Genomic DNA, 22,934 nt, shown 5'->3' with positions numbered 1-22,934 from the left:
AGCTATCAGTTTGGGGAACAGCAGGTCTTGTTATTATTTATTTAACCCTTTCACTGTTGGTCCCATAATATTACAACTTGCAAGCCAGTGTCAGTCCCCTAATATTACACCAAAATTCTAGCAGCTTCCAATGTTGCGGGAGAAAGCTGGTAGGCCTACATGTGAGACAGTGGGTCTGAGTGGTCAGTATGCATAGTATAAAAAAAATTTTGCAGCACGCAGTGCATAATGAGAAAAAAAAACTCCGACCATGTTTTTGGTTTGAAACACCGACTTTGCAATGTGTTTTCGTATGGTATTTATGGTTGTATTCTCGTTTTCTTGGTCTCATTTGATAGAATGGAAGATATTTTTCAGAAATAGAGACTATTTTGAATGGTTTACGAATTAAAAGTACAGTGGAACTTCAAATTTCAAACTTAATCCGTTTCAGGAGCTAGTTCTAAATTCGAAAAGTTTGAAAAGCAAAGCAATATTTCCCATAAGAAATAATGGAAATACAATTAATCCGTTCCAGAAACCCAAAAATATTCACAAAAAAAAAAATGCAATTTATAGAGATTAATTTTAGTTTTACATACGCACAACAAATATAGTGTACAATTATGTATGTATTAATAAATTTAAATAAACGTATAAGGGCAATGTGTGGTGTAAATATTATGCAGAAAATTCAGTGTGTGGAAATTAGAAGGTGTGGAGTAAATAAAAGTATTAGTCAGAGGGCTGAAGAGGGGTTGTTGAGGTGGTTTGGTCATTTAGAGAGAATGGATCGAAGTAGAATGACACTGAGAGCATATAAATCTGTAGGGCAGGGTAGGGGCCGTTCTCGAAAAGTTTGGAGGGAGGGACTTGGGCTTCCAGCAAGCATGCGTGAGTGTGTTAGATAGGAGTGAATGGAGACAAATGGTATTTGGGACCTGACGAGCTGTTGGAGTGTGAGCAGGGTAATATTTAGTGAAGGGATTCAGGGAAACCGGTTATTTTTATATAGCCGAACTTGAGTCCTGGAAATGGGAAGTACAATGCCTACACTTTAAAGGAGGGGTTTGGAATATTGGCAGTTTGGAGGGATATGTTGTGTATCTTTATATGTCTATGCTTCTAAACTGTTGTATTCTGAGCACCTCTGCAAAAACAGTGATTATGTGTGAGTGAGGTGAAAGTGTTGAATGATGAAAGTATTTTCTTTTTGGGGATTTTCTTCTTTTTGGGTCACCCTGCCTCAGTGGGAGATGGCCGACTTATTAAAAAAAAAAAAAATTTTTTTTTACTTCCCTTTATTGAAGATTGGTGATGGCATCTGGAAGATAGGGAGGAGGAGAGAGGGAGTTGGTTAATGTTTGGAAGGGAAATCCCCTTCCATAAAGACTTTAGGTATCAAAGTCTTCTCTGGCGTTACTTCCCTTCTCTGTCTTTTAATGCCACTAGGACCAGCTTGAGTCACTGGACCCCTGTCTCACAAAATGACTGTCCTCTGTTTCTGGCACCTCTAAGATTTCCCTAAAATGGGACATGGTTTTCTCACTGAACTTTTCACAAATAATCATCTCTGCAACACTATCACATGCCATCTTTCTATCCTTGGTCCACACCAGCAACAGCTTCTCAACCTGATCGATTGTCTGTGGTCTTTTTTTGGTTTGCATATAACACCTTTCGCAACATCAGCTTCCTTGATTTGTTCTTTCTTTGCCAGGATAGAAGCGATGGTCGACTTGTTTTTCCCATACATCCTGGCAAGCTCAACAAGTTTCACACCACTCTCATACTTCTGTATTATTTCCTTCTTCACATCTATGGTGTTTCTCACTTTCTTTACCACAGGGGTACCACTAGCAAGTTTCTTTAGGCCCATGGTAGCTTATTTCACAGTCTCACAAGCACTAAACACAATGAATTAATCATAAAATGTTTGAATGAGAGCGCAGGTTAGTGTTCACTCAAGCATCAACAAAGCCAGACTGGCTCAAGGCACCTGCACAGGGACGTGGACAGAGTGGGCTGGCAGACAGGTCCGGTACCCGGCGGTTCGAAAATAGGTGCGAGTTTGATAATAGGGACAAAGTTGGTTCAAAAAAAGCGGTCAATTTTTGAAGAGTTCAATAAGCAATATGTTTGAAATTTGAGGTTCCACTGTACCTTGAAATTGAGCTCAAAGTAGCAGAAATGTTCAATTTTTCCTGATCAAGAGTAAACAAATCACGTCACGTGTCCAATACACGTCAACTGGTGGGTCTGATGTGCTTTCACAAATGTGATGATATTATTTATACCATTTTTACAATAATGCAGTAGTTTGCAAAACAGTAAATCTTGTATTTTTTGTGTGAATAAAAATTCAAAATGGAAAGCAAGCGTAATACAAGAGGGGCCTGGAGACACGTCTAATGAGCTGAGAAAATGTTATTTTAGTGCAAAAACTGGGATGCTTAAATGTGCGTGGATGTAGTGCGGATGACAAGAAACAGATGATTGCTGATATGAATGAAAAGAAGTTGGATGTCCTGGCCCTAAGCGAAACAAAGCTGAAGGGGGTAGGGGAGTTTCAGTGGGGGGAAATAAATGGGATTAAATCTGGAGTATCTGAGAGAGAGCAAAGGAAGGGGTAGCAGTAATGTTGAATGATCAGTTATGGAAGGAGAAAAGAGAATATGAATGTGTAAATTCAAGAATTATGTGGATTAAAGTAAAAGTTTGATGCGAGAAGTGGGTCATAATAAGCGTGTATGCACCTGGAGAAGAGAGGAATGCAGAGGAGAGAGAGAGATTTTGGGAGATGTTAAGTGAATGTATAGGAGCCTTTGAACCAAGTGAAAGAGTAATTGTGGTAGGGGACCTGAATGCTAAAGTAGGAGAAACTTTTAGAGAGGGTGTGGTAGGTAAGTTTGGGGTGCCAGGTGTAAATGATAATGGGAGCCCTTTGATTGAACTTTGTATAGAAAGGGGTTTAGTTATAGGTAATACATATTTTAAGAAAAAGAGGATAAATAAGTATACAAGATATGATGTAGGGCGAAATGACAGTAGTTTGTTGGATTATGTATTGGTAGATAAAAGACTGTTAAGTAGACTTCAGGATGTACATGTTTATAGAGGGGCCACAGATATATCAGATCACTTTCTAATTGTAGCTACACTGAGAGTAAAAGGTAGATGGGATACAAGGAGAATAGAAGCATCAGGGAAGAGAGAGGTGAAGGTTTATAAACTAAAAGAGGAGGCAGTTAGGGTAAGATATAAACAGCTATTGGAGGATAGATGGGCTAATGAGAGCATAGGCAATGGGGTCAAAGAGGTATGGGGTAGGTTTAAAAATGTAGTGTTAGAGTGTTCAGCAGAAGTTTGTGGTTACAGGAAAGTGGGTGCGGGAGGGAAGAGCGATTGGTGGAATGATGTAAAGAGAGTAAGGGAGAAAAAGTTAGCATATGAGAAGTTTTTACAAAGTAGAAGTGATGCAAGGAGGGAAGAGTATATAGAGAAAAAGAGAGAGGTTAAGAGAGTAGTGAAGCAATGTAAAAAGAGAGCAAATGAGAGTGGGTGAGATGTTATCAACAAATTTTGTTGAAAATAAGAAAGTTTTGGAGTGAGATTAACAAGTTAAGAAAGCCTAGAGAACAAATGGATTTGTCAGTTAAAAATAGGAGAGGAGAGTTATTAAATGGAGAGTTAGAGGTATTGGGAAGATGGAGGGAATATTTTGAGGAATTGTTAAATGTTGATGAAGATAGGGAAGCTGTGATTTTGTGTATAGGACAAGGAGGAATAACATCTTGTAGGAGTGAGGAAAAGCCAGTTGTGAGTGTGGGGGAAGTTCGTGAGGCAGTAGGTAAAATGAAAGGGGGTAAGGCAGCCGGGATTGATGGGATAAAGATAGAAATGTTAAAAGCAGGTGGGGATATAGTTTTGGAGTGGTTGGTGCAATTATTTAATAAATGTATGGAAGAGGGTAAGGTACCTAGGGATTGGCAGAGAGCATGCATAGTTCCTTTGTATAAAGGCAAAGGGGATAAAAGAGAGTGCAAAAATTATAGGGGGATAAGTTTGTTGAGTATACCTGGTAAAGTGTATGGTAGAGTTATTATTGAAAGAATTAAGAGTAAGACGGAGAATAGGATAGCAGATGAACAAGGAGGCTTTAGGAAAGGTAGGGGGTGTGTGGACCAGGTGTTTACAGTGAAACATACAAGTGAACAGTATTTAGATAAGGCTAAAGAGGTCTTTGTGGCATTTATGGATTTGGAAAAGGCATATGACAGGGTGGATAGGGGGGCAAAGTGGCAGATGTTGCAAGTGTGTGGTGTAGGAGGTAGGTTACTGAAAGCAGTGAAGAGTTTTTACGAGGATAGTGAGGCTCAAGTTAGAGTATGTAGGAAAGAGGGAAATTATTTCCCAGTAAAAGTAGGCCTTAGACAAGGATGTGTGATGTCACCGTGGTTGTTTAATATATTTATAGATGGGGTTGTAAGAGAAGTAAATGCGAGGGTCTTGGCAAGAGGCGTGGAGTTAAAAGATAAAGAATCACACACAAAGTGGGAGTTGTCCCAGTTGCTCTTTGCTGATGACACTGTGCTCTTGGGAGATTCTGAAGAGAAGTTGCAGAGATTGGTGGATGAACTTGGTAGGGTGTGCAAAAGAAGAAAATTAAAGGTGAATACAGGAAAGAGTAAGGTTATGAGGATAAAAAGATTAGGTGATGAAAGATTGAATATCAGATTGGAGGGAGAGAGTATGGAGGAGGTGAATGTATTCAGATATTTGGGAGTGGACGTGTCAGCGGATGGGTCTATGAAAGATGAGGTGAATCATAGAATTGATGAGGGGAAAAGAGTGAGTGGTGCACTTAGGAGTCTGTGGAGACAAAGAACTTTGCCCTTGGAGGCAAAGAGGGGAATGTATGAGAGTATAGTTTTAGCAACGCTATTATATGGGTGTGAAGCATGGGTGATGAATGTTGCAGCGAGGAGAAGGCTAAAGGCAGTGGAGATGTCATGTCTGAGGGCAATGTGTGGTGTGAATATAATGCAGAGAATTCGTAGTTTGGAAGTTAGGAGGAGGTGCGGGATTACCAAAACTGTTGTCCAGAGGGCTGAGGAAGGGTTGTTGAGGTGGTTCGGACATGTAGAGAGAATGGAGCGAAACAGAATGACTTCAAGAGTGTATCAGTCTGTAGTGGAAGGAAGGCGGGGTAGGGGTCGGCCTAGGAAAGGTTGGAGGGAGGGGGTAAAGGAGGTTTTGTGTGCGAGGGGCTTGGACTTCCAGTAGGCATGCGTGAGCGTGTTTGATAGGAGTGAATGGAGACAAATGGTTTTTAATACTTGACGTGCTGATGGAGTGTGAGCAAAGTAACATTTATGAAGGGGTTCAGGGAAACCGGCAGACCGGACTTGAGTCCTGGAGATGGGAAGTACAGTGCCTGCACTCTGAAGGAGGGGTGTTAATGTTGCAGTTTAAAAACTGTAGTGTAAAGCACCCTTCTGGCAAGACAGTGATGGAGTGAATGATGGTGAAAGCTTTTCTTTTTCGGGCCACCCTGCCTTGGTGGGAATCGGCCAGTGTGATAATAAATAACAATTATTTGTATTGTTAATTCTGGACCCTATTTTGAAATTGGCCTTGAATTGTGTATGAAAATGGCCAAATTATCAATTTATGATCACTGTATTGGGTAGTTGAAATTGGTAAATGGGCAGTTTCTTGTACTCAATTGATAGAACAAATGGAGTACTGGCAAAATAGCTATGAGTTTGGTCATCTGGAACAATGGAATTAGCCAAAAATAGGGCTAAAATTGGATGACGTCGCCAATGCATAAATATCGCCAAGACGGCTAACTTCACTAGAGCGTAATTCCGTAAGTATTCCATCAAATTTTGTACTTTTGGTGTCGTTACCATCAGGAAAAGATTCTCTTATCATTTCATTAGAAAAAAAATCATTTTTTTTTATTCTTCAACATTGAGAGCAAGTTTGTGAGCAGGGGTCTTGACAGTGAAAGGATTAAACTACTTAGGCAGCATTACCCATGATGAAGAGGTTGAAGGAAACCCAAACAGTTCGGCTGAGGTTAAAGAGAGTGGCAGGTAGCAAGTATTTGAAGACACAAAATTCTATTCACTAGTCAGTGAACATGTTACTTGTGTACTAGGATGTTGAACACATCCTCATCACCTATGTACTAGTACACCATACACAGTTTAAGAACGGGTGGGAAATTTTCAGCGCACGCTCAAGAAAAAATCGAAAAATTATGGAAATTGAGTTATTCATGTAGAAAAATAGTTTAACTCTTTGGCAACACAATGGTACAAGAATCAATGTTCTAAGACGTTTCTACAAGAAATTATAGTCATTTATATCGGGTATGGTAACGGCAATGTAGTTAGCGCGTCTGTTCTCAACCCATGTATTTTTTTGAATTTTTTCCTTGTTTTTTATCGCTTTTTCTTTGCATTATTCTTTCTAATATAATAATTGATTATTTGGCATCATATAAGAGTAGGTGGAGCTTATCAGTAGTGCCAGCCAATCGGGAGCCATCTGAGAACACTCGGCAGTACTCCCCCTCCAGATGGTGCCAGGTGAAATCACTTCATTATTATGCTTATATCAGCTTATATATCAACTATACGGCTTATTTATCTATCAGAATTGATCTAATATGATATAATAAACACTATAAATAACAAAAAAACATGTTATATACTCTAGACTGAATAAAATAGGCCATAATATGGTGAGAGTCCACCAGCAATATTTTGATATAAATGAGTTACTCCTCGTCTCCTTGTTGTAATGTTTGGTCTGTGAGTGATAGAAAACGGTATTTTGAAGAGGATAACTGCACTAGAACATCAGTTTACTTAGAAAACCACTGAAACAAACGCGATTTTCGCAAAAAAAAAAAAAAAAAATTGGCGGGCCGGCCGGCGTTCCAGGCCTATATCTCGGAAGTAACTTTTTCACTTATTTCGCTGACCTACACCATTATTAATGATTGTATTGAAATGATTTTCACAGACAATATAAAACAAAGTGTATTTGACTATTTGGTGCTTCTTTTTTTGGAATATATCAAATATTTTTTATTTTGTGGGAGGTAAAAGGCAGATACTTTGGTGAATGCCAAAAAGTCTATCAAATTTACTTTTTTTTTCCATGATAATAAGATATATTAGATGAAACATGTGCATCCAAAATTCGTGTCAGACGTATTCTAACGGTTGGGATTGTCGGAAGTGCCACTCGTAGTGCCATTTTGTCATTCTTGCTGCCATATATGAAAAGTCATTAAATATTTTTTTCTCTGTTGTTTGTTGGCCAATCATACTGAAACTTTGTCAGTTTCTTCTACATATGAACCTCTAAACATACACCAAAAATAAAAGAAAATGGTTGAAAAATAAAGTTGGCCGAAATTTTGACCTCCAACCTTAAGGGTCAAAAAATACTGTGCAGAATTCTGTTTTAGGACACATTTTGGGTTTAAAAAGAAATGAAGGTCTTTCAATTTTTTCATACATTCAAGTTACTGATGAGCTGGGTCGTGGTGGGTTTGAGGGCCACTAGCACCAGCAATTTAGTCAAACAGAGATTAATGGAAGTTTGGCTTCAGGTCAGCCTGGGAAGTTAGAATACTCAAAACTGGTAACAGGTACCTCACCTAGGTACAACAGTTGCCACACATGATTTAAGCATCACTGTGAAACTTTAACATATTGTAATGTCAATATAGCAGCTATGTCACAGGAAGCTTAGGGAACTTAGCCATGGAAAGTTGTAGGAACTCGATCAACTACAGTGGTCCCTCGTTTTTCGTAATTAATCCGTTCCTGGAGGAGCTACTATAAACGAAATTAACGATTTGCGAATCAATTTTCCCCATAAGAAATAATGTAAATACAATTAATCCATTTCTGACACTCAGAAGTATTAAAACAAAAAAATTTTTTACATGAAATATACATGTAGTACATAAACAATACAATGGGAAATGATGAATGAAACATTAACAGCATAACACTTACCTTTATCGGAGATTCTTCTTATTGTATGGGAGACTGGAGGAGGAGAGAGATTGGATTGTTTACAGTTTGGAAGGGGAATCCCCTTCCAGCAACACCTCAGGTACCAATTGCTTCTCTGGGGTTGCTTCTCTTCTCTGTTTCTTAATGCCACTAGGACCACCTTGAGAGTCACTCTAGTCTTGTCTCGCAAAGTAACTGTGGAGAGAGCTCTGTTTCTGGCGTTTCTTTAACACTTCCCTAAAATGGTACAAGACTTTGTCACTGTACATATTTCTCACCTTCTTTACCACAGGCTTGGCACTAGGAGCTTTCTTTGGAGCCATGGTGGCTTATTTAGTACTTGCAAGCACTAAAATGAGTGGAATATTATGAAATATTTCGTAGGAGCACTTGAGGGGACCTTCACTCACTGGTAAACAATGCCAGACTGGCTAGGTAGGGAGGCCTCCCCGGCTCACACCGTGCGTAAGCGTCCTGGACGAACTACTATTCGCGAGTCAACCTATGAAAAGCGAGTCCATGTTTTTACGAAAATACCCCTATGATTGGCGAATTTACGATTGCCGAGAACTACGAAAAGCGAGGGACCACTGTACTTGAGTTTAGCACTTGATTTGTTAATATTATTGTTATTGACTAACTACTGTTGTAATACATAATACACAAATAACCTGCAAGAGAGAGAGAATTTCATGACAATGTTTCAGTGCATCTTTGACTATTCACAAGTCCCACTATTGTAATATATGTAGTTGCATAGTTAATCTCTAAATTCAGTATATTGTAAGGAATAAGATGCATGAAACATATGGGTATCTTTAGCGCTGAAATATTTTGCCTGCACAACAGCTTATTCTTCATTTGAATACATGTGAATATAACATTGGAGATAGTACTAGTAGATTTGAGTTGATCAGTTTCTCAGCCTTGGAAGGTAGGTAGGTAGTGGTCAGTTCTTAAAAACTGACCAAAAACCTACCAAGGCTGAGGGACAGATCACCTCAACATTATTATTTATATTGCCTCCAATGTTATGTCTTGCTTGTATTAGACTGAAGTCTGTTGTGCAGAAGAAACATTTTGGCAACAAAGATAGCAAAGTGTTATACATGGTATTCATCAGTTTGTTGGTATTGTATACAGTCACTATGGTGAATCCAGTGTAAACATTGTTAAACCATTTTTTGTCACTATCTTGATGGTTACACTACATTTTAGGGTAATTTGTCTGAATAAATGCAGGAATATGGTCTTCTTGCACCGATATGAGTTGTTTCAGACAGCATCTGTCGTATTCTTGGACTCATTAGGCACTTGCAAAAGATATTGACTCAAGTTTCTTCTTAGGTGAAGTTTTAAAGAAGTAACTAGACTACCTTACAATACCTAATCAACTACATTGTAGTGACTGGTTTTGTGCTAGCAGAAACAGCCCAATTGATCAGGCAGTCAGACACCCTTAACTCAGGCTGAGCTGCAAGGGTAGAACCCCCAGCAAACCAGTCACAGGTGGCTATTCCATCAGTTCAACAAGTTCCTTTTCATGTGTGATACAGAATCCCTCAAATTCAGGAATGCATCCTCCGTAATCATTAACCATGCTAATTATTTATTTTTATTATCACACCGGCCGATTCCCACCAAGGCAGGGTGGCCCGAAAAAGAAAAACTTTCACCATCATTCACTCCATCACTGTCTTGCCAGAAGGGTGCTTTACACTACAGTTTTTAAACTGCAACATTAACACCCCTCCTTCAGAGTGCAGGCACTGTACTTCCCATCTCCAGGACTCAAGTCCGGCCTGCCGGTTTCCCTGAATCCCTTCATAAATGTTACTTTGCTCACACTCCAACAGCACGTCAAGTATTAAAAACCATTTGTCTCCATTCACTCCTATCAAACACGCTCACGCATGCCTGCTGGAAGTCCAAGCCCCTCGCACACAAAACCTCCTTTACCCCCTCCCTCCAACCCTTCCTAGGCCGACCCCTACCCCGCCTTCCTTCCACTACAGACTGATACACTCTTGAAGTCATTCTGTTTCGCTCCATTCTCTCTACATGTCCGAACCACCTCAACAACCCTTCCTCAGCCCTCTGGACAACAGTTTTGGTAATCCCGCACCTCCTCCTAACTTCCAAACTACGAATTCTCTGCATTATATTCACACCACACATTGCCCTCAGACATGACATCTCCACTGCCTCCAGCCTTCTCCTCGCTGCAACATTCATCACCCACGCTTCACACCCATATAAGAGCGTTGGTAAAACTATACTCTCATACATTCCCCTCTTTGCCTCCAAGGACAAAGTTCTTTGTCTCCACAGACTCCTAAGTGCACCACTCACTCTTTTTCCCTCATCAATTCTATGATTCACCTCATCTTTCATAGACCCATCCGCTGACACGTCCACTCCCAAATATCTGAATACGTTCACCTCCTCCATACTCTCTCCTTCCAATCTGATATTCAATCTTTCATCACCTAATCTTTTTGTTATCCTCATAACCTTACTCTTTCCTGTATTCACCTTTAATTTCCTTCTTTTGCATACCCTACCAAATTCATCCACCAATCTCTGCAACTTCTCTTCAGAATCTCCCAAGAGCACAGTGTCATCAGCAAAGAGCAGCTGTGACAACTCCCACTTTGTGTGTGATTCTTTATCTTTTAACTCCACGCCTCTTGCCAAGACCCTCGCATTTACTTCTCTTACAACCCCATCTATAAATATATTAAACAACCACGGTGACATCACACATCCTTGTCTAAGGCCTACTTTTACTGGGAAAAAATTTCCCTCTTTCCTACATACTCTAACTTGAGCCTCACTATCCTCGTAAAAACTCTTCACTGCTTTCAGTAACCTACCTCCTACACCATACACTTGCAACATCTGCCACATTGCCCCCCTATCCACCCTGTCATACGCCTTTTCCAAATCCATAAATGCCACAAAGACCTCTTTAGCCTTATCTAAATACTGTTCACTTATATGTTTCACTGTAAACACCTGGTCCACACACCCCCTACCTTTCCTAAAGCCTCCTTGTTCATCTGCTATCCTATTCTCCGTCTTACTCTTAATTCTTTCAATTATAACTCTACCATACACTTTACCAGGTACACTCAACAGACTTATCCCCCTATAATTTTTGCACTCTCTTTTATCCCCTTTGCCTTTATACAAGGGAACTATGCATGCTCTCTGCCAATCCCTAGGTACCTTACCCTCTTCCATACATTTATTAAATAATTGCACCAACCACTCCAAAACTATATCCCCACCTGCTTTTAACATTTCTATCTTTATCCCATCAATCCCGGCTGCCTTACCCCCTTTCATTTTACCTACTGCCTCACGAACTTCCCCCACACTCACAACTGGCTCTTCCTCACTCCTACAAGATGTTATTCCTCCTTGCCCTATACACGAAATCACAGCTTCCCTATCTTCATCAACATTTAACAATTCCATGCTAAATGTTCATGTTTTAAGACTCAACATTCTTCTAGTAGCAGTATTAACTACAGTGCTGTAGTTAATACTGCTACTAGAAGATACACCAAATAACCAAAATAACATGTTATTTTGGTGGAACAAGTTCAACCACAGATTTATAGGGGCTGTATTACTAGAGCTTATGCAAATATACAATCAATAGTCTGAATATATTACTTTTATGCATATAAACAAGATATTGTTTAGATACATCACTGTGGAAAACATTGGAATGTAATTTTGCTGGTGTTACTGTATACTAGCTTCACAATTAATGGAGTTATAAAATTGCACATTAACATTATAACATTCTGCTTCTAATATGTGGTCGTTTGTGCTGTTTATCAGGAGGTACCTTTCCTGAGCACTTGCTTCTGATCTTTATACTTGCTCTCTTTTCATATCATACTTACCATTATTTGGTAGCATGCATAAAACTAGGAGACAGTTAAATTTGTCCTCCAAATACAGGTTAAGTATCTCTTATCCAAAATGCTTGGGGCTGGAAGTGTCTCAGATTTCAGAATTTTTCAGATTTTGGAATACATACAAGATAGCTTGAGAATGGGAACCAAGTCTAAACACTAAATTCATTTATATTTCATATACAGCTTATACACACAGATAGCCTGAAGGTAATTTTATACAATATTTTAAATAAAAGCAGCACAGCAGCATTGGCAGAATGCCTGTATTAGCCGTTAAAAAATGCCATCGATGGCAGACTTTTTTCCTCCTATGAAGACGTATTTTGATTAAAAGGCTACTGTATTTTTTCTTATCTTAGGCCTTTTCAACATTCTTGACAATATCTTCACACCACAGAGTAGAGAATAAGCACAAAACACATAGTAATCACAGCAAGAAATGTACATAGGTCTGGCAGTGATGATTGTTGATAAACTAGTGCCAGCAGAGCAATACAGCCCCATCCACGGTATTAGGTTACATGTCACAACTGTTGGGTATGTAAAGACTTGTGCAATGCATGGGAACCTTCCCAGAGCCAAATGGAATTTTTCATTTGTGGCATAATGTCATCGCTCAAAAAAAGCTTGATCTCGGAGATTTTTGAATTTCGGAATTTTGGGTAAGGGATACTTAACCTGTAATACAATTCTATATGAATTTACACAAAATGCAGAATAAAATGAGAGTAGAATCATTGTCATTCATTTTTCTGTTACACTGCAATAGCAGTGTTCTTACCAAATCTTGCCAGCTGCAAAAACTGAAAAGTGAACTTGGCACTCTTTGTTTGAATTTGGAGAGTTTCAACTGTACAGTACAGTGTAAGAATTACACTGATTTTTGGCAGCAGTGAACACTAGCACAAACTTGCCATATTCACAGATGTGGAAAGCTCATTACAGCTCTCCTTCTCACACATGCTTTATCCAATTTTAGCTCAAAGGAGGGCTCTTGATCCAAGGAATTGGACCTATCCTCCCTTTACTTGGATTGAGCTTATTCCTTCACATTTCCCTTGTGCTGTATGACTACTATAGGTTTATGAATGTAATGAATAATTGAAGAAATAGTAATAAAGTTTTTGTACTGTGTGCATATGTTGTGTGTAAGCAATATACAGTGGAACTCTTGTTTTTGAACTTAATCCATTCTGAAACGTGTGAAAACTGAATCAATTTTTCTCATAAATAATGTAAATATAATCAATCCGTTAATGACACCCAAAAATATTCACAAAAAAATTCATCTTTTAAAGAATAAATATACTTTTACATGCAGAAAACAATGAGAAATAAATATAAAGCACTAATGAAATGGATAAATGAACATTTAAATCACTATTACTTACCTTTATTGAAGACTCTTGTTGGCATATGGAAGAAGGCGAGGAGGGGTGTGGGAGGAGAGGTTACCTCTACCACCATCACAACCACCACCAGAACCACTACCACCCTCTACTACCATCACAACCACTACCACCATCTCTACCACCACCACTTCCACCATCACTGCCACCCTCTACCACCATCACAACCAATACCAGGCATTTTCTTTACGAGATCCGCATGCACCTGAATCCCTTTTCGCAAATGATCGACTCCACAACACTATCTCGCGCTAATTGTTTTTCGTTGATCCACACCAACAATAACTCCACATCTAAAGTAATTTTTCTACAATCTCTTTCTTGAATTCTATCATGTTTCTCACCTTTACCAAAGGGCTGGCACTAGGAACTTTCTTTGAGCCCATGGTAGCTTATTTTGCAGTCACAATGAATAAAGCACAAAAAACAGTGGATTATTATGCAGTGTTTTGGAACGCACAAAGTAATGCTCACTCGACCACTGACAGAGGCAGACTGAGACACGAAGTGGCGGCATCTAGAACAAAATTTCACACACAAAAACGGTTCTAAAACCGAATCGTCCAATAACTGAAATGTGCGAAAACTGTAGTTCCACTGTATACAGTTGCTGCAGTTACAGCAAACTATAATGCTACACGTGTTCACTTTGTTAATAATAAAACCCTGTTTTACCAATGCACATTTAAGGAGACACGGTACATTTCAGCCATAGACATAGAAACAAATTGTTTTAAATAAATTATTTTGCTTCTCTACAAAATATTTTGTTCATTGCATGTGTGGAAGACTTGTTAAACAAGTCTTGGCAAGATTAAGGATAACGAATGGTGTTGAACACAATGTAAGTAAGAAAGATATGCATTAACTAAGACATTTCATCAGAGACAGTTTGCCAACCAGTAGTTTTTATCAATATAAACTGATCAAGTAAAGAACTGTAAACAAATTCAGATTTTTTATTTCTAAAATAGTGGTACCTCGAGTTTCAAACAGCTCCCAACTCGAACAATTATGTAAGTGTATTTTTGGGGGTCTGAAACGGACTAATCTAATTTACATTATTCCTTATAGGAACAGATTTGTTCGGTATTGGCACTCGAACAGCCTTCTGGAACGAATGAAGCTCGTAACTCAAGGTACCACTGTATATTGTTTGTACACAAAAATGGACATTCAATATTGCACATGGAAAGTGCATGGTTATGCTGATCAGTTTCAGGCACTCTTATACTTAAGATTAAAAGGACGGTGAACATTTTGCGTAAATGTATATAAAGAATTTAAAGACTTGCAAAATAAAATTATGAATATGGGAGCAAATATATATGCAAGTAAAAGAAAGACTAGCATGGTACAACACAGTAAGAAAAATTAGCTGGGTTTAAGTTCAATCAAAAAAAGTTAAGATATAATTTTTTTACATAGATGACATTAACTCAGATTCTGGATGCAGACTACTCAGAGTAACAGTACAGTGTAGCATTAGTGCTTCTATGGAGAAAACAACAATAAAGGGTAATTAAAAATAAAGATGGGGAAAATTATTTGGCTACAGTACCTGCTTTGGCATAGTTTTGAATTAAGGTATCCCATGCTTTCTGCAGATTTGGTATGTGCAATTTTTTTTAAGTCCCGACCCTCATTTCTAACTGATTTACTAATGCATTATTTTTGTTCTTATGCCATCAGGGCATATGGATGCAGTGCCCTGTGCTTGTGGTGCTTTGTGTGAAGGCATTGTGGGAACCATGATGTGCCACCACAACACAGTACAGTCTGTATTGTTTACAGTAGTGTGTGCATCTCAGCTTTGCAAAAGATATCTTGTGTTTTTGCATTTGCAATCTTCGTTATTGCAGAATTGTTTGCTCAAACTGAGATGAACCCAAGCTTGTCATGGACTTCAACCCTAGCCTGGAGAAAGCCTGAAATTCAAATGTGAATTAATCAATAGCCTTAGTGGCTTCAAGGTGTATGCCCATTAGTAGTAAATGGTTAAGCAGTCCTTTGTGTAAATACCATACACTTATGCAGGTTTTAAGATGTTAAGAAGTTTCACCCACCAGGGACTTTTGCAATCCAATTATTCAAAAAGCCCTTGGCAGACAAAACATGTCTTGAAATCTGCATGTATATTGTTAGGAAAACCTGTTTAGCTCCTCTATCTCTCTTCTTGGGCTGTTGATGTCATAAAGATGACTTCTGACCTTTGAGCTAGTGACTAGGAAGGAAATGTATCTTGGAGAGGAGTGCATGGTTCATCTCCAGAACAAGGTGTAGTGATCAGCTGCAATGACCAAAAATTGGTGGGCAGGAAGAGCTTGAAATGAAAATGAAGATCCATGAGACTTGTAAATCTTTTGCAGTTTCCTGAAGAATGTGAATTAGCCCTTCATAATATAATGAAGACCATTATTGAAGGTAAGAATATTGTTTTAGTGGGGGATTCCCAGATTAAATTTAGGAACAAGGCTGTTTGTCTCACGAAATCATAATGACACGATTGCAAACAAACCATACCATGGGCGGGGATAGAACCCATTTTGAGACTGATCGTGGGTTCTATCCCCGCCCGTGGTATGGTTTGGTAAGGCTGTTTGTAATGAAGATAGGAAGAGGCAAAGGGTATTTTCCAGGGGGCTGGGATGGAGGATATTTTTTAACCAACTTGGAAACATTGTGATTAATAATGCAATCATCCCTATTTGTCTCAGCACTGAAGAGAATGATGACAAGCATAGAAGTGTATTGTGTATAGAAGTGAGAATCTGATTAGCAGGTATAGTACAACACTGAAAAATTAGACGATTAGGTCTAGACAACTTACTGATTATGAACAGGTTGCACCCTCCTTTTAACAGTTGCTTCTAGTTGTTCTTCACACAGACAAATATCCCAACAATTACATAGAGCCTGAAGAAAAATTATCAGTCACTGGGAATATAGATATCAACACAGTGAAACTTAATGGGCTGCTAAATATCCTGTTTAATATATCCCTGCTATTGATATAGATGGGCTAATGTAATTCTCATCTTCAAACTGGAACAAGTCAATACTCTCAAATTACCACCCAGTATTAGGAACCAATAAGAATCCCCCTTGATGCACATGCAGTAATTCAATCAACACAGATTCACAACAGGCCATTCCTGCCTGACAGTAGACCATGATAAAGAATATGTTCATTTAGATTTCAGCAAGACACTGAATAGTTCCACACACACACACACACACACACTGTTACAAGGACAACACATGGTATTTAACCCTTAAACTGTCCAAGCAGATCTACGTTCACATGCGTAGTGCTCCAAAAGTAGATCTACGTTTTTTTTACATATTTTCAAATATAACAAAAAAAAAAAAAAAGATTGAAGTTTTTTTACACGTTTTAAAAAGAAAAAAAAAAAAAAAAAAAAAAAAAAAAAGTGGTCTACTTTTTTTACATACTTTCAAATGTTGAAAAAACGTAGATCTACGTTTGGACAGTTTAAGGGTTAAGGAAAATTACTCTCATGGATTGAGGCATGGCTGACTAGTGAGAAATAGTTTAAAAGTAGTTTGCAGAAATGGGGATCAGTGACAAGTGGAATGAAGAAAAAAGACAAATGCTGTATAATGTGGTCATTTATTGACGACATTTCATCCACACAGTGGGCTTTATCAAGACACAAACGGATCTACCTGGGGAAAGAGGACATGTGTATACATAAGGAGCATAGTGACATGAAGGGTCAGGTGAGGAATGTCGAAGTTGGTCATTTGCAAGAGACTGTGTACCTCGACAGAGGATTGAACCTGGTGGTGTCCCTTAGTGATGTCTTCAATTGTAGTGGTTGACACTTGGAATGGGGGATATTGGAAAAAATTTGAGTGAGTCGTGTTTGGCAAAGGAGTTAGTAGGGAGGACTGTTATCTTCTCCCAGTGGTGTCACATCTGGGCGAGTTGAAGATGTTATGTGCATGACATCTGCAATCTCTGAAGTGACAAGGATAGTGAAGCTTTGAAAATATTTGTTCGATGAAGGATTATTCTTCCTCAAGGCATTCACTACTGCAGCTTTGGAGAATACACAGGAAGCCTATGATTATGCCACATTTAGTTTTGGTATCGTGGTGTGAGCAGAAGTGAAGAACATGTTGGTTGGGTGGTTTTTGATAGACTTTAAAATGAAGCTCATGATCAGTTTTGCAGAGAGTAACATCAAGGATATGTGTGATGTCACCTTCTAGCATAAATCGGACTGAGGGTTCTACTTGATTGAGCTTGGGTTGGAGAGCCAGAACATTGAAGCATCTGGGAATTATGATGAGAATGTCATCGTCATAATGGAATCGTGACTGAAGAAGGAATAATACAGGAAAATTGCTCGGCTTCTAAACATTCCGTGTATAGGTTTGCCAGTACAGTGGAACCTCGCCTAACGAACGCATTGCATAACGTTAAATCCGCCTAGCGATACATTTTAACGCAAAAATTTTGCCTCGGCTAGCGCTAAAAAACTCTCAACACGGTTCGTTCGAGATGCGTCCAAGTGTGCCTGAGCCCGCCTCACTTGTTCCATGGGTGCCAGTGTTTACAAGCCAGCCACCACGGTCGCTTCCAAGCATACAATCGGAACATTTCATATTATCACAGCCTTTTTAGTGATTGCACCTGCAAAATAAGTCACCATGGGCCCCAAGAAAGCTTCTAGTGCCAACCCTACAGCAAAAAGAGAGAGAATTACTATGGATATGAAGAAAGAGATCATTGCTAAGTATGAAAGTGGAGTGCGTGTCTTCGAGCTGGCCAGGTTGTACACAAAACCCCCAATCAACCATCGCTACTATTGTGGCCAAGAAAACGGCAATCAAGGAAGCTGTTCTTGCCAAAGGTGCAACTTTGTTTTTGAAACAGAGATCACAGGTGATAGATGATGTTGAGAGACTGTTATTGGTGTGGATAAACGAAAAATAGATAGGAGATAGCATCTCTTAAGCGATCATATGTGAAAAGGCTAGGAAGTTGCATGACGATTTAATTAGAAAAATGCCTGCAACTAGTGATGATGTGAGTGAATTTAAGGCCAGCAAAGGTTGGTTTGAGAGATTTAAGAATCGTAGTGGCATACATAGTGTGATAAGGCATGGTGAGGCTGCCAGTTCGGACCACAAAGCAGCTGAAAAATATGTGCAGGAATTCAAGGAGTACATAGACAGTGAAGGACTGAAACCTGAACAAGTGTTTAATTGTGACGAAACAGGCCTGTTTTGGAAGAAAATGCCAAACAGCACGTACATTACTCAGGAGGAAAAGGCACTCCCAGGACATAAGCCTATGAAAGACAGGCTTACTCTTCTCATGTGTGCCAATGCTAGTGGTGATTGCAAAGTGAAGCCTTTATTGGTGTATCACTCTGAAACTCAGAGTGTTCAGGAAAAACAATGTCCTCAAGGCTAATTTGTGTGTGCTGTGGAGGGCAAACAGTAAGGCACGGGTCACTAGGGACTTTTTCTATGACTGGTTACACCATGCATTTGCCCCCACTGTGAAAAATTACCTAATTGAAAAGAAATTAGACCTTTAGTGCCTCCTGGTATTAGACAATGCTCCTGGTCATCCTTCAGACGTGGCAGAGCGACTTTCTGTGGAAATGAGCTTCATTAAGGTCAAGTTTTTGCCTCCTAATACCACTCCTCTCCTGCAGCCCATGGACCAGCAGGTCATTTCCAACTTCAAGAAACTGTACACAAAAGCTATGTTTGAAAGGTGCTTTGTAGTGACCTCAGAAACTCAATTGACTCTAAGAGAGTTTTGGAGAGATCACTTTAGCATCCTCAATTGTGTAAACATTATAGGTAAGGCTTGGGAGGAAGTGACTAAGAGGACCTTGAACTCTGCTTGGAAGAAACTGTGGCCAGAATGTGTAGACAAAAGGGACTTTGAAGGGTTTGAGGCTAACCCTGGGAATCCTATGCCAGTTGAGGAATCCGCTGTGGCATTGGGGAAGTCCTTGGGGTTGGAGGTTAGTGGGGAGGATGTGGAAGAGTTGGTGGAGGACAATGAAGAACTAACCACTGAAGAGCTGCTAGATCATCAACAGCAAGAGGCCACACCTGAAGAAACTGCTTCGGAGGAGGGGATAGAGAAATTGAGGAAGTTGCCTACTTCAAAGATTAAGGAAATGTGTACAATGTGGCTTAAAGTGCAAACCTTTTTTGATGAAAATCACCCTCACACAGCTATTGCAAGCCGTGTTGGCAACCTGTACACTGACAATGTTGTGCAACACTTTAGGAATGTCATAAAGGAACGGGAGGTACAGGCCTCTAAGGACAGATATGTTGTGCGACAGAGGTCCAGTGACTCTCAAGCTGGTCCTAGTGGCATTAAAAGAAGAAGGGAAGTAACCCCGGAAAAGGACTTGCCACCTCAAGTCCTAATGGAAGGGGATTCCCCTTCTAAACACTAACACCATCAACACACTCCCCTCCCATCCCATCAATCATCGCCAAATCTTCAATAAAGGTAAGTGTCATGTAACTGTGCATGTCTTCTTCAGTTTGTGTGTATTAAAATTAATATTTCATGTGCTAAAAATTTTTTTTTGTTCATACTTTGGGGTGTCGGGAACGGATTAATTTGATTTCCATTATTTCTTATGGAGAAAATTAATTTGCCTAACGATAATTTCGACTAACGTTGAGCTCTCAGGAACGGATTAATAGTGTTAGGCGAGGGTCCACTGTACAGCACTAAGTGGGGAAATCGATGGGCAAACCAAAAGTCTGTTGAAAAATATCATTTTCAAGAGACGTGTGAAACCAAACGTTCAACAAGATCAGCAAAATCGCTGGCTGAAAGTGGAAGATTGAGTGAGTCATCAATTTTCTGACTCAGATCAAATATTTTTGCTTACATATGTACCTTGGTAAATAAAGATGTCATATCTAGGCTGGAGAGTTTCTTGCTCCTGATGTTAATGTTGTGGATGTGATTACCTAAGTGCTTAAGATGTGTTCGACATTGTGCCCATGAGTTTAGATAGGCGTTTTGCTAGAATCCCTGAGTTTGGGGGGTGGCACTACCTATTCCAGAGATGGGTTTTTCTGGAATTCTTGGCTCTCTAGTCTTTGGCAAGCCATACATTCTGGCAGGTCTGAGGATGGTGTATAGTAGGTTCTTCCCTTGTTCCAAGTCCTTTAGAATGTGGAATGTTGCAAAGAAAAGTTTTGGTTAGGTTGTCCACTTGGTTTGAGTTTAGCACTCTCCCAATGAATGTAATAATTCAGCATCAACAGATCATCCCAACCACTCTACAGGGAAGTGCTGAACAAAATTCTAAAATGAGGAAAAAAAGCAATGATGAATGGACACTATTAAATAGTATATGTACATAAAAATCAGACATAATGTTTATTAGTGTATCTAATAAATGTAACATAGCAATGGTGTAATGTTGCACCACCAAATATGCAACAGTGAATCACTGCAATGCTAAAATCTATCTGCAATTATTGCAACAATACAGCTTTGTTACAGCACTGCAATAGTGCAATTGCATTTGATCCAAGGAAGGGGAAGAAAGGTACAATTCCTTGCATCAAGAGACCTAATAGCATCTAGGCCCCTTCCTAGAGGGCACCTCTAAGAAGAATGAGCAAAAACTATCGAAGACGCATTAAAATATTTAAATATATCCCTTCATGTGGAGAAAGTAAGACATTAATGGAGACTAAATGAATTATAAAACAATAGATGCTTACCATATTTCTAAAACTGATTTATTAAGACTTGGCACACCTGAAGAATGTTAAAAGCAAGGTTTAAAGAACTTGACATGTGCTGAAGAGCTTCTTCCAAAGGGTGATAAATGTAAATTGAAAAAATTACATGCATAAATCTATATTGTGTGCAGCAGCGCTGTATAGCCCTTGTGGCTTAGCGCTTCTTTTTTATTATAATAATAATACATATATTGTGTGCAATACAACTCATCAGGTAAAGATTTTGCCGGAAAAAGTACCTTTCCATTACGCATGGCAACTAACTAGTCAGTTTAGATTTCCAGGCATTAAGTGGTACTGCATTTGGGTGAAAGGGGGGAAAGGGTGATGGTGGTGGTAAACCCACTAGGGTCATACAGCACCTCGAGGAATGGGAGACTCGGGATCAATCCAAGGATAGGTAGATCAATTCTAGTTCCTTGGATCAAGAGCTACTCAAAAACTTGAGGGGGTTTGAGTGAAACTATGCACAAATATTGAAGCATATAGAAAATAATTAGCTTCATGAAAAGAAAAGAGACACTTGGAATATTAAAAGCGATCTTAGGATTGTGCTTCTCTCAAAACTGCTCTAATCCTTGAATTTAGCCAACTGCTTTTCATTCCCCCAGGTGCTATATGATCCCTATGGGTTTAGTGCTCCAATAAATATAATAGTTCTCAGAATAAAAATGCACAATACCATGACTGGAACAATACACAAATAACCAAGGTGTAGGAAATAAACTTACAACAATGTTTTGATCCGACTTGGACCATTAACTAATTGTACAGAAGCGTGAAAAAAAGGGAGTTCCCTTCTATGGTTTCTTACAAAACGTAACTAAATATGATGACCAGTGCATAACAGAAGCATTTTTGGCAGTGTATTGTGCATGTTCCTGTAATATTGAATATTTCCTAAACAGGCATTTTAAACTTTATACATTAAAACATAAAAAAAATGACAACTTAATAATCATAAACTACAATTTCATAAATGGAAGGGATTTTCATTTAGTTTGAAAAATATTTTAACATGAAAAATACATGTATATTTCTTTTCTTTTCAGGGTGGACAGTGCACCAAAAGGCAGCTCACAAAGAAAGTCTATAATTAAATTTCTGTCACAAGTCAAAAACTGTAATGTGTTTTCCCTTCAGTAGTCTCCAAATATACAGGTTATGTATATTAATATTAGAAATTGTCATCCCTTATACTTTATGAAGTTATAGTAATGACAATTGCCATTATTTTCAATACATTATTGAATTATGCTGTCAGTTTATATACAGTATTATGATGCGTTTGATACAATAAATTACATTTATCAATGCAAAGTTTACTGTTATTTTTGTCAAAAAGACATGAAATTTTTACCAAATCGGCTATCTCCTACCAATGCTCATCACTACCTCAGTGTTATGGTGTGGATTAATCTACTATGATATATAGTGTGGATAACAGATTGCTCAAGTGAATAAAGCTACTGCTGTCTCACTTTTTCCACTGATGTGTCTAGCAAAGTAGTGGCAACTACCTAAGAACAATCACTGAATTATAGCTTCAACCCTTTCAGGGTCGAGAGGCCCTCTCCTAAACTCGTTCTCAGGGTCGAAAATTTTTTGGAAAAAAAAAAAAATTCTTGTGAAATGAGAGAGAATCTTTTCCCAATCATAATGACACCAAAAGTATGAAATTTGATGGAAAACTTGCGGAATTATGCTCTCGCGAAGTTAGTGGTCTCAACGATGTTTACACATTGGTGATTTCGCCCACTTGGAGCCCTATTTTCAGCCAATTCCTG

At 38.9% G+C, this 22,934-nt stretch overlaps 1 protein-coding gene across 7 annotated transcripts in view; it reads left to right on the top strand.

The window, feature by feature from the left end:
* The window catches only part of LOC128702095 (probable serine/threonine-protein kinase dyrk2), a 148,904-nt gene extending 126,288 nt beyond the window's left edge, over positions 1-22,616 (top strand). For all 7 annotated transcript variants that reach the window (XM_070102819.1, XM_070102816.1, XM_070102818.1 and 4 more), the window contains one exon: positions 22,200-22,616. In XM_070102819.1, the coding sequence (XP_069958920.1) occupies positions 22,200-22,293 (94 nt within the window). In that variant the 3' untranslated portion in view covers positions 22,294-22,616. The remainder of the gene's footprint in view (positions 1-22,199) is intronic.
* Positions 22,617-22,934: the final 318 nt, after the last annotated feature.

The sequence above is a fragment of the Cherax quadricarinatus genome, chromosome 83, assembly GCF_038502225.1.
Source record: "Cherax quadricarinatus isolate ZL_2023a chromosome 83, ASM3850222v1, whole genome shotgun sequence".
NCBI lineage: Eukaryota > Metazoa > Arthropoda > Malacostraca > Decapoda > Parastacidae > Cherax > Cherax quadricarinatus.
This window is presented reverse-complemented; position numbering and strand designations above follow the sequence as displayed.